The sequence below is a fragment of the Charadrius vociferus genome, unplaced genomic scaffold (genome assembly GCF_000708025.1).
Source record: "Charadrius vociferus isolate BGI_N301 unplaced genomic scaffold, ASM70802v2 scaffold251, whole genome shotgun sequence".
NCBI classification, from domain to species: domain Eukaryota; kingdom Metazoa; phylum Chordata; class Aves; order Charadriiformes; family Charadriidae; genus Charadrius; species Charadrius vociferus.
In genome coordinates, this window is record NW_009646963.1 from 831513 (window position 1) to 843879 (window position 12367).

Consider the following 12367-nt stretch of genomic DNA (forward strand, 5'->3'; position numbering starts at 1 on the left):
AGCAAGGAGAGCTTTATTTTACAGAAATGTGCTATGAATATGAGGTGACTAGAAAACATAAAGAAAAGCTGTTAAAATTATTAAAATCTGATTGAACGCATACTGCTAGATTCCTACCTAAGAAATTAAAAACATTAAGGTTATCATTGCGTATCATTACAGATTTTTTTAAGGATGATCAGAGTCACAAGTGTTAATGTTTAAATTAAATTACAGCATTGTGGTAGCACGTGCGTCTGATCAATGACAAGATCATGTGGTACTTAACTCCTTTTTTTCTTCACATAAGTTCAGCATTACTGCTGAAGACAGCTGTTTGCATGAAGGCCTTGGATGCTGAAAATGTTTCTGGCATCTCAGCCACATGTGAAATCTCTGTTTTCTAAACTAAAAGTTGAAAATTTATCTTTTCTTTCCTTCTCACCTACGCTGCCTAATTTTTTTCTCTACCTGCTAATAATTCTCTTTCGTTGTGTTATTTAAGGTAGTGTTTTCAGATACCATTTGTATGATGTCTGCTACATGAAACAAAATCATACATGTTTTGTACTGTGTACAAGATGCAATTAGGCCCTACTGGACTATGAACATAAGAAAATTCCATGGGGTTCAAAACCATGAAGGAGAGTCCAAGTGGGTTCTGTTTTTACCTTTCCTTGGAGGCAGAATTGAATTACAGCCAAAATCAGTTATCTTCACAACCATGCGATTGTCTACTACACAATTTGTGGATTTGAGTCGACCATGGACTTCGGTTTTGCTTGAGTGCAGATAAGACATCCCCTGTGGTTAATAATAAAAGAGGAAAAAAGCAAGACTACATTTAAGACACTCAGCTTTTACCAGAGTCAACAAGAATGTGAAGTATTAGTGTAATATCTGTCCAAGTAATTAAATGGCCTTCATCAGCAATGGATATGCATAAATCACAATTCCCTGTCATGGAGAGAAGCAAATATTATTTCACAGAGGAGACCTTCCAAGATGACAGGAACAGTCAATGTTAAGATTGAGGAGACGGATCAATATAAGAATTGTGTCATGGAAGACCATCCTTCCTCTTAGTTAACAAAAGTCTGACATAGCATCTTGGGTTTTGATAAGATTAGAACACAATTAAGCAATTAGGAAAACTTATTTCCTCCCACAGAAGTTTTGATTTCACTTGCAATAAATGCCTTTTTGGTAATTTTAGTACAGATTTGTCAGAATGTCACACAAAAAAAGTGCTTTCAACTACATGTTCATCCAATGGACACCATAGATGTGAAAGGAATTGCTCTTTATGTTTGTATCATCTTTGAAGATTACCATACACCAGAGTCTTCATTCAGAAACATTGCCGCAGATCCTGTTCTGCAAAGAAGAGGGCTAAAGAAGGGTCAATACAGAAAGTGTTCGATGATGCACTAAGGCTTATGTAAGGCAGGGGATCAGATTAAACAATCATAAAGGTCTCTTTTGACCTGACTGATTATGGGTTTCTCTGTATTAGTCAATAGATATCAGCTACCCATGAGCTAATCTCGGAAGTGGGCACCAGGAGGACTGGCTGATGCGGTTTCAGCTATATTTCCTGAGATTTAGACTCTTGACTCACAACACACACAGGCAAAGGTGTGCAATTTACCCCTTTTTACTCATTACCTCTGAATTTATCTCATTTAGTCTAAGACACTAGAATACGGTGTAATACACGACAAGGGGCCAGCACTGAGGCATAGCAAGAAGAACATTGGTAAGTGGGCGTAAACTGAAGAAGGGAGTAGGTATGCTAATTTGCACCTTCTTGCTATTATTTATTCTGTTTCATCTCTCTCTTCTGAACTACTTAAGTTCACACCTACTTATAGCCTGCTGCTGGTTGTTTTTCTTCCTATAGTCCTCTTTTCTGTAGCTCAGTATACGAAGCACCATCTGTATTCTTTGGGAGCAAGAACAGGTACATTGTATCTGTTTAGTTTCTTCTTCAAATGGTCTTCCACTTAGACTCCTACATGTATAGCTCATCCTTTTGTACAATAACTGGTAGACAGACTTTAATCAGAGTTATATAGTTAATTTGGTCACGAATACACTGTATGACATGCTGGGTTTTCTCTCCTTTGGTACCCGTATGTGGGAACAGACCAGCAAATGCTACAAGAGATCACTGAGACGTGAGATGAGTTTTGGCCACAGTAGATGTGTGTCTGAGACACAAGCAGACTGCATGAGATGCAATCCCTGGAGAATGTTGTTGGACTGGTTATCCTGGACCTATCTAGACCGTGCCAAAATTTACAGAGACTGTGCACGCTATATCCAATGAACACATTTCTTGATTAAGCAGCTTTTATCATTCAGCCCTGATGACACTAGCCAGGATGTTTTGCCTGCTTTTGGCCCTATTTCCTCCAGTTCCACCTTCTTCCAGCACCTGTTTTCATCAGCCAGGAAATACACCCATTGCTACTGCAGAATTCCTAATCATTTTCAACATCAAATGGCAAACAAATGTAATTTTGATTTCCTTATACCAGGGCTTTCTTGTTAACAATATCTGGAGGCAGATGTCTTATAGATGTGCCTGATAAAATTTTCCTCTTCCTTCTGACTATTCTGTGCACCTACCTGAAAACAGAGAACCTATTAAGAACTCAGGATGTGATTTTCAAAATGTATGACTTTCAGTGCAGTACTCCTAAATCCTTGAGGCATTCTTGAAACCTCTGCTCTGAAGCTCTGAAGCTTTAGTTCTGCCTGAGAACCCTTTTCCTGACACAGTGCAAGAATATTACAATCCCTTGCACAATATCCTGCAGCAGCCCCTTATTTAATAAATTGTGTTGCAACAACAGCATATGCACTAATAACTGCAAGGCTTGATTACTGCAATTCCTTCTTAGCAGACCTTTCATCAGAGCTCTTTGGTCACATGTAACCAAATCCATGTAGCTACAGGTGGTGCCATCAGACCTAGAGACAGCAAAGATAGCAAAGAAAAATAAAAGGAATATGGAGCAGATTTAGGGCATCCCCTTTGCCTACCCCACCTCCTCCAGTGGACTAGAGGATGCTCAAGGAATAGTCACTGCCTGGCTAGCTATACCAGGGAATAGAAATGATACAACCTCCTCTGTTCAGAAACACTGATACAGCAGCTTCTGTGCCAGATGAAGAGTAGGCGAAGTATGAGGACTGTTTCGGCAACGGTAAGAGCGAGGTGTAGGAAAGTGGTGGTGTGGAGAGGGAGAAGCATATCAAAACGAAGGCAAGGGAACTTCAGGAGATGGTCACAGGGATTTTAACAGCCTGGAGAACTGGGGCTGGACTCTTTGGCAGATGCTTGGATGAGAGAAACTGGAGCTGAAGGGCGATGAAGTGACTTACATAAAACAAGAAGCCATTCAAGTTAAAATAGACAGGGTGCCTGGAGGATGGGAAGCTGGGATTTGGGAAAACCAATACAAGAAGTTCATGGAAATGTCTAGCTTCCAGAGGCTCCACAATAGCATCACATGAAGGAATAGGAGAGGCTGGCAGATCATCCAAATGGCAGTAAGTTCCCTGATATTCCTAGGTACATACAAGTTTTCAGGAAGATTTTGTGGACCATCTCTACTAACATGGCTAGTAACGCTCAGGAGTCATTCCACAGAACAGATGCGGTGTGCTGACCATCCTCAGACTCCATGTCCCATCCCCATTACCAATGGTGCAGGGAACAACTGGTTGTGAAGTCCCTGTCCCAGTGCAGTCATTGGGCATTTGGTCGCTCCCTTCAGGCGGACTGGGCTTTCTCTCTCCTCCTTGTAAACAGAACCAGTACTAATCCCTATTTGCTTAGGAAACATCTGAAGGTGAACTGCAAAGGGTTAAAAAATACCATGGGTTTTTAATATATATAATATATAATTTTTATATATATATATATAAGGAAGAAAGGAAACTCCACTGCTGCTGTTTAAAATGAAACTTTATGATGAACATTAACTGAACTTGAAAGTCATTAACAAGGCCAGCAAACTGTGTCAGTTTGGATTAAGGGGTCTTTAATAAAGAGCACGATTTTCAATATCTCTTTGGAACAGACACAGTGGAGTCATTCATCGAGGAGACCAAATCTGAACTGATGCATGTAGGGCAATGGGAGGACTGTCCAACTGCAAACCAGCAATAGGAAGAGGAAAGCAGTTGAGCACTAGCAAAAAGGCAGCGGTAATTCTCTACATTACCTGCAGAAGTATAGTGAATTATTATACCCGTGAATTATAAAGGTTCCTTAACTAGCAGCTGAACAGATACAAGTCTCTAATGTAGAATAGAATTTCCTTTACTATTCATATTGAGTCATCCTGCCACAAGGACCTAAAATGTGAAGATCAGTTGAAAGCTACTGAAAGGCAGTCTTGGTTTCTGTACAGGATGAATTTCTTCCCTCTCAAATTGCCTGAAACGGATAGCTCTAGTTTCTAGTTTCTCACTCTAGTGAGTGAGAAAATCGGGATGCAAAATAAACAGTTTATTTAGAAGAAGTTTATTCTGTCTCTGGATACAAACTGGAATAATTCCATCATTTTGAAAAACCACAGTTTTCCTTTATATGCCTTACCAGAGGCCAGAGAACAGTGTGTTTTGCAGGTCTTGTGACTGCACAGGCCCTGCTAATCAGAGCCACTGGTGAACAGATTGTAACCCTCTGATCTTTGGTTCACATTCCTTTGGGGCACTCTTTATTTGTTTATTTATAAATAGCCCAAAGCTAGCTCTTGCTTCCATTTCCCCCTTCAGTTTGAGAGCCACTGGCTCCTCCTGCCTCATACACCTATCCCCAGAGGAGGAAAGGGTGGAAAGGCATACATCCTCTAGCAAAGAACGGAAAAGACCCTGAGAGCTGCCCTTCTCCAGAGGATCTGTTTTGCAAGACAGGACAGGTTGATTAACGTTGCACTGTCAGCAGCCCGCTTACCTTGGCAATATCGTACATGACGGAGATTTTGAATTCCCAGTCCATGAATGTACCGTCAGGGTAGGAGATTTTATCATTTAAAACATCCTGTGAAGAGAAGAAAAGAGCGTTTCTAAACTGCACCAGGGAAAAAGGAGAAGATGAGAGGTGAGTATCTAAATCACACAGCCTTTCAAGCAGCAACTGAAAGAGTTAGCCTTTCATTTTTTATAGGGAGTACGTGCACTAGAGCAGGAGTTGACTCAGAAAACAGGGAATATGAAAGATATTTTAAGTTTACACAGAGCTAGAAAACTAAGAACCCCAGAAAAGAGGGTTTTGTGTAATTAAAGGTAAATAATGAATTTGCTTTTAAAGCTGAGTCTTTAATAAAGCAAAATAGCTGAAACAGAAATGGGTAAGGTGTACAAGAGGAAGGGAAAGGAATTTCTGTGGTTTGTGCTCACAGTCCATATCCTACCAATTTACTCATGGCCTTAGAAGTTCAAAGTAGACTATTCCTTTATCTTAAAGTGCCAGTCATTTACAGTTCTTCCAGCCGCTATGACTTCTGTTGCTAAAAGTAAACCTCCACGAGTATTCCAGTTTACAAGAAAAGAACTAGAGATAAAGCTGTTATTTTGCTGCCTTGCTGTGAGTTTGTTTCAGAGACCACTGCTACTGATGAGAATCTTTGTATGAACTCAGAAGCAGAGACAATATGTACCTGGCAGAAGAGCTGATGTCATCATTACTTCATGATTAGCACTGAAATAATACTGGTAGTAATAAACCATAAGTCTTTCCATAACTCGTGCCAGGCATCAATTTACCATTTCTTTTTATAAACAGAAATGAAGGGCTGTTGTTCCTTACAGCACAGAATTTGCCATATTCCAGCCTCATACTCTTTGTCCCTTATTAATATGGAATATATTCTTTTCTCTGTCCTTTCACAGTCTGAGAGGGGCACTGTGGGGTCCACAAGGGTATCAGCAGAGAAAACAGCTACAGCTTGGAAAATAAAGAAAAAGTTATATTCTATATGCTCCCTACATGCTCCTAATAGGGGACACAATACAAATACTGGCTGCTGCTGTTGCCTGGGCAGAGCTCTGCCTATACTTTTCCTTGCTTGCACCTCACCTCATCCTCTGGCTCCTGAGAACCATCAAACTGATGGCAGCCGCAGCAGCGCCTGGGGAAGGCTGGAGAGAAACTATCAAGGGGGAGGGAACTCAGAGTCAGAAACCTGCCACCACTTGCTCAGTCCATGGCTGCTGCAGGAGGGCCAGAAACAGAAATGGGGATCTTTTTTTCTTACTTTGAAATTTGATAATTTGAGGGTGGAAGGAGACCTGCAAAATTCTTTACCCGCAGAGAACCTCTTTCGCAGTACTCAATCACCCCAAAGATCATGGTGTCTATCTTCACAGTGCCATAGAACTTGGTCAGGTTGTAATAATCAATCTGTAGGAGCTAGAGCAGAAACATTGCATCTATTTTTAAAAGCAATCATTGTTGGTACAGAAACACAGGTCAAGGATACTTGTGTGACGTGGCTTTTTATCTCAGGCCCTGATAAGATGTATGAGTTTCCTTTAAGCCAGTGTGTACTAAGGCACTGAGTGAAGTACTTGAAGACATTTGTTATTCCAGAGCCTTCTGGATTAGGGAGATAAGAGTGGCTGCTGTTGGACACTGCAAATTAATTCAAGTCTGCTATAGTCTCCATTATTGCCTCCCTATTCCAACCTCCCAGTTGACCAGAATAGCCATTATGAGTGACAGAATGGTGTGAATCAGTCAGTAAATGAGCAAGTAATAAAAATTTAATGATGCTGCATGATATTGTGGACTTTGTCCATTTATATAGACAACTGTATTTTACTTTGAGGTATTTTTAGAGTTTATTGAATTTGCAGTATAGCTGTGTTGCGTAAAAAGGAAAACTATTCATTCAAAAAAGATGCAGGACTGCAGCCAAATTCATCTCTCATGTTGGAAGAGTCTGTATCCACAAGTCAGCAGAGAATTACTTATATTTAAAGAGCTGCACTTGGCTTTCAATAATAAGATTTAACTACAACATTCTGCTACTAATGAATTAGCATGATATGAACAAAAAGAGTGCATTGCCTTTTAGCATCAGCTATAAAAATGTATTTAGCAAGGCCATATGACAGAGCATGAATTACTTCATTCATCCTCAGCTTCACTGGCATACAATTCAGACTCTGAAATAGTGATGAGATCACACACACAACGAGAAAGTTCATCAAGCAGTATCCTTTGAGGAACTCATTACCCGTCCACCTCACAAACATGCACAAGCATATGGCTGTCAGAGTTGACAATGGAAAGCAATGACTCATAGGCTCCATCCCACCCTGCAGTGTCCAGTTGCTACGTGCAACAGTTACCTTGTTCAGTTCTATTTTTTGCTTCTCTGAGAAATTACCATCGTTGTTTTTGAGATCCTTTAGGATCACCACCTGAAGAAAAAATAACAGGGCAAAAAAAATCATGGGTTTAGTACAACAGCCATTCATCCTTCTTTTCCAAGAAATGTCCATACAAAGAAATACTTCAGAAACATTCACCTACTGCTTCACTGTTGGAGTTTCTGTTAATCAACTATTAAGTAAAAGAGTTATATTTCCTTCAAAAGATTTACCAGCTAGATAAGAACTATTTAGAACTGTCAATAATGCAAATTTTAATTCAACATGAATATATCTCAGTCAGGCAGATAGCTCTACAGAGTGTACAAGAATTGCCATGTAAATGGCCTGTCCTCTATTAATCCGTTAATCACCTCTGTATCAAGATATATCAGATTTCCGGTCCCCCTGTTTCTGCTTCTGCACTTCTGGATAAGGCTAGGGGTTCATGGGATCTAATATTTTGCCTCCCGTCAGTAAGCAAAATGCAAAGCACCTGATAGGAAATAAATGGCTTATTCCTTCCATAAGATCAAGCCATTTTGCAAGGTCGGGAGAGGTGGAATTGTCCCTGGAGAGGAATGACCTCCTCTCAGAAAGAGCCCTCTAAGCCAAGGAAGGGAGCATGGACACTGCAGTCAGGTTACCTTCTTGTCATATTTGCCTTGGCGAAGTCTCTGGGTGGTGTCACGTCTCTTATCTTCATCGATCTGAGAAAAAAGAAGAATAATTAACTTGCAATTATCACCTACTCCCCACTTGGCAGGTCCAGAGAGATAAGTAATGTCAGTGCGCACCACACAGAGAAGCGTAAGCCTCTCTCTAAGGAGTGCCACTACATGCCACAGAAAGTGTGGGACATCCATGCCGCTCCCATGGCTGTCGGGGCCTCCGCCTGCTTCTTTCATGCTCTTGGGCGTTACAGAGGCATAACAAAGCACAAGGGAATAATTTGTAACAGTGGTGGTGTGGAAGAGACTGGAAATCAATACCTAGCCCATTCACCCATCACAAAATGAGCTTTACTGTTGGGAAGTGCATGTATTCTATTAGGGAGCGATAGATGGTCAATAATCTCTTTTTTCTTCAATACAGCAAGTGAGAGTTAAATAATAATAATAATAATTTTAACAGATCCTAGTTCTACTAAAGCCATAGCCTGCATTGTAGTCGGAGCATGCCGACACCCCAGCATTGAAGGTCGTTAGAAGACAGAATCCAAGACTCAGCTTCAGACACTGTGTTTCTCTTACCTTCAAACTAACTTGACTTGTCTCACTGGTCTCCAGAGGCAAGATTTCCTCCTGTGGTATGTGGGACCATTTCTTCCTCCGGCGCTCATTATCTCTCCTGTACTTCCTGCAAAACGAGTGAACTCATTCAGAATATCCTCCCAATGAACCAAAACACACAACAGGAGATTAGGACAGGGAAGCTTCCAGCGTCACGATGACACAAGGATGGATTGTCCGGTGGGCAAGGCTCGAGCACAAGCCCTGTAGCTCTTGTACAGTTTTCCAGATTGAGGCTGCTCTAATTCCTCTATCTTTGGGAAAGCCTAAATGCTCATGCAATTCCATAGATGTAGCAGAAGAACAGAACAGATTTAGCAGAACAAGTGTTAGGCAATTGCCAGTATCTCAAGGGAGGTCAGAACAATTTAAAGCACAATGGGCTGGCTGGATTTCCTGTACTCTTCTGCTCCATGTTATTGAATGTACTCTGAAGGGAGGTCCCACAAACAAATGCAAGCCAAAGGAAGTCCTGGCATCAATGCTGGATGGTAAGAACTGGTGTGAAGACAATGCCAGGACAGGAACTAACAACAGTGTTGAGATGACATGCTTTTTTGTGCATGTCTCTTGTATTCTGCACATTTTGTAACAATGAGGGAATAGCCCTCAGAACAGGCAGAAGGAAACTACTGTCTGCACTGCAGAACTTCAGAGCAGACAATGCCTTCTCTTAGAGAAAAGCTGCAAGAAGACTAGCACTCATCAAACTACCCAATTACCTGTGCAAGTCCTTCCTCTATTGAAAAAAACACTGGACTGACTGGAGAGACTGCAGGGGGATCCCAACACCCTGATGACTGCTGGCAAATGCTCCAAATGGGATAACCCATGGTATCGACTAATAACACAAATATTCCCTTTTCCAACATCTTTTAACTCACGCAGGTATAAGAGACGAATAATTGTGGTAAGAAATATTTTTCTCAGTTCAATCTCGTAAGCTGTGTTGTATCACCAGGATGCACTGCAATTCAAACCACTGTCAGCTGATGATTAAGTACATATCAAACTGAATGAAAAGCTACCAGGTCTAATATTTAGTTATGTGTTTTTCAGGACTTTGCCTTTTTACTTAGTAGTCAGAACTACACAGGGAGGCGTGGGATAGTTCATGTGTCCTAGAAAGTATAAAGAAGGATATAAAGAAGGAATAATGAGGCACTTTGTTCATTTTCATAGCTGAGTCTCTCTTCTCCTTTGCTTGTTAGGGGACAATCTTTGGTAGCAATTATATTTGAGAAGTTTGCTATAATTTCAACACTAAAAGGGCAAGCTTTTTTTCTAAAAATATCCTCATGAATCTCTTCTGTATTTGATGCTTGGGAATATTACAGTGATATGTATACAATAATAATCTAATCATCTAAACAGAATCTTTAGATTTTATGCATTTGCAAATATGGAAGAGTACAGCACCTTTTACAAGACCAAAGTGTCTCCATACAAATTTTTATCAATCTTCATAGCCATTACAAACTTTACCTATCGGTTTATATGTTAATGCCTAGATATGGTAATGCTTAGGTCTTCCATTTCTTGAGTACAACTGGATGTGTAAGAGTTATATACCTTCATCTTTGATTTTTCCCTCGCAAAAAGCTTTAGACATCAAGGCAGATTGGTCCACTGAAAGTAAGAGAGCCTGGGTAGTATCTGCTTCTACAAGTTTCTTAAGACCCAATTTTCTCACTTTTTCTGAAGTTCTATGATATATAGCAAAGAGGGATGCTGAGCTACTGAAAACAGATGCACATGTAAGACAATTTTTTTAAATAGGAAAGAAAACCATATACTTTGAAAATGGGGTGGCATTTCTTCCAGCAAAAGGAGACATCATTGATTTATATTTCTCCTTTTTTCCATCATGATAAAGCTGAACTTGTGTTATACTTATGAAATTCTAGCTGTTAGAAAAGTTGGTATGTGAGAAGTTGAACTGAGTCAGAGGAAACTGAAAGACAGGATGGATCCATGCATTGAAAACACCAAAACTTTGTGGTGTTTTGATTCCTACAGTGACTCAAGACAAATACCTCCTTCTAGATTGAACTTTTATGTCACCAATAGGTTAAAGAAACATAAGTGAACCCCAAGTAAGCTAAAGATGGGCAGTAAGCGGAAAAAGTCTGACGATTGGTCTGAGACATACGTTGCTGTGTATGTGTAGGAATCAGTGCTTTTTAGCAGATGCAAAAACTTTGAGCCTTACTGCATCTTCTCTCTTGATTATTAACCTGACATAACAACGCTATGGATGCAAACATTACTTGGCATATACTAAAGGGTTCACACTGAGGGCAACTACCCAGGTATGTAAGGTAAGCTAATGAAAGGCTCTTCAAGGAGAGATCAAAGGCACTGCCCTAGGAGGAAAACTGTTCAAGCACAAACAGAGGGCCAAAGGGGTTGGTACCTTAGAATCAGCAAAGAGATGATCAGAACCAGAATCACAATTCCCGTGAGAGTAAAGACAGCAATGGTCAAGACGTGGGGGCCTGCAGAAAAAAAAAAAAAAAAAAAAAAAAAGGAAAATAAACAACTTGACAGAGGACACTGAAAAACAATATTATATTTAAGAAATTACCCTCACCCGCATACGTGCAAGTCACAATAGCTGAGCAGGGATATTCTTTGGTCACATCCAAACTGAAAGGTTTTGGTAAAGTCCAGCACTGCCTAGAGATAACAAGTGCCTGCCTCTTTCGCTGCAGGATGAAGCATGACCAGGAGCAGTGCAGTCTTACATCCACACCTGAAGCATGGGCACTCTCTAGGACACCCAGGTGACCAATTAATTTAACAGCACTAAATCTCACATCAGCTCAGCAGCAGAGTTTCCAGGTGTTCTCCTCTTTTAAAACAAACTAGGACAGCCCAGGAATAAAGCTGACTTTTCTTAGTAACCACATTTTAGAAAATGAAGCAGCCAATTTTCTCCTTTCAATAACTTCTTAAGAGTGGATGGTGGAGGGAAACCTTGGGTACAAATCTCTGTGGGATAGGGATGTAGATGGGCTAAGCAGTTGACCATTTGAAATCAGAGTCACTGGGAGGCAGGAAACATTGTTTTCCCCCAGTATACGTAGGGCTTAATGCAAAATGGGCTCTTTGTTGACTTCTTTGGATAAGGCTTTCTCTGAACTGGGTAACAAAGGTTTGGTCCCTATGTCTTTTACCATTAAACACAATACTCAGTGATGGCTTTCTGATTCAAGGTTTATAACATATGTCTTTTCCTTTTCAGTCCTGCTGGGTATCCACCGAGTGAGAAAGACATACCTCTTTCACAATAAATTTTCCACAACTACCTACACCTTTATTACTCAGAATCTTTACTGATATAATTTGCTTCAGAATGGGATACACCTGAAGACCACAGCTTCCACACAGAATTTCAGCTGATACAGAGTGCAGCCATTTGTGGGTTTGAAAGGCATTTCTCCAAGAACTTGTTATCCAAGAAGAGGTCAAAATTAAAATCATGGTACAGCTTTTAACATACACAAACTTTCCAACATGTGGTGCTTGGGTTCTCCCCTTATTGGCCCAGTTGTTTAAAGTGATTCTGTAGTTGTTGTAGACAGAGCGTTGGAGACCGTGGACTCATTTCTGAACATTTCTGTAAACACTGTGTTGGGATGACAAGTGGTACTGAGTGGACTCTACTCTTCAATATGAAATTTATATGCTATAGAGGG

General features: G+C 40.4%; 1 protein-coding gene across 1 annotated transcript in view; it reads right to left on the bottom strand.

Moving 5' to 3' along the window:
• The window catches only part of GUCY2C (guanylate cyclase 2C (heat stable enterotoxin receptor)), a 44707-nt gene that overhangs the window by 14497 nt on the left and 17843 nt on the right, over positions 1-12367 (bottom strand). Inside the window, exons 11-17 of the mRNA XM_009895226.1 lie at positions 11083-11164; positions 8628-8733; positions 8022-8084; positions 7354-7425; positions 6305-6409; positions 4952-5038; positions 651-783 (exon numbers count right to left, since the gene is read on the bottom strand). Coding sequence (XP_009893528.1) covers positions 651-783; positions 4952-5038; positions 6305-6409; positions 7354-7425; positions 8022-8084; positions 8628-8733; positions 11083-11164 — 648 coding nt within the window. The remainder of the gene's footprint in view (positions 1-650; positions 784-4951; positions 5039-6304; positions 6410-7353; positions 7426-8021; positions 8085-8627; positions 8734-11082; positions 11165-12367) is intronic.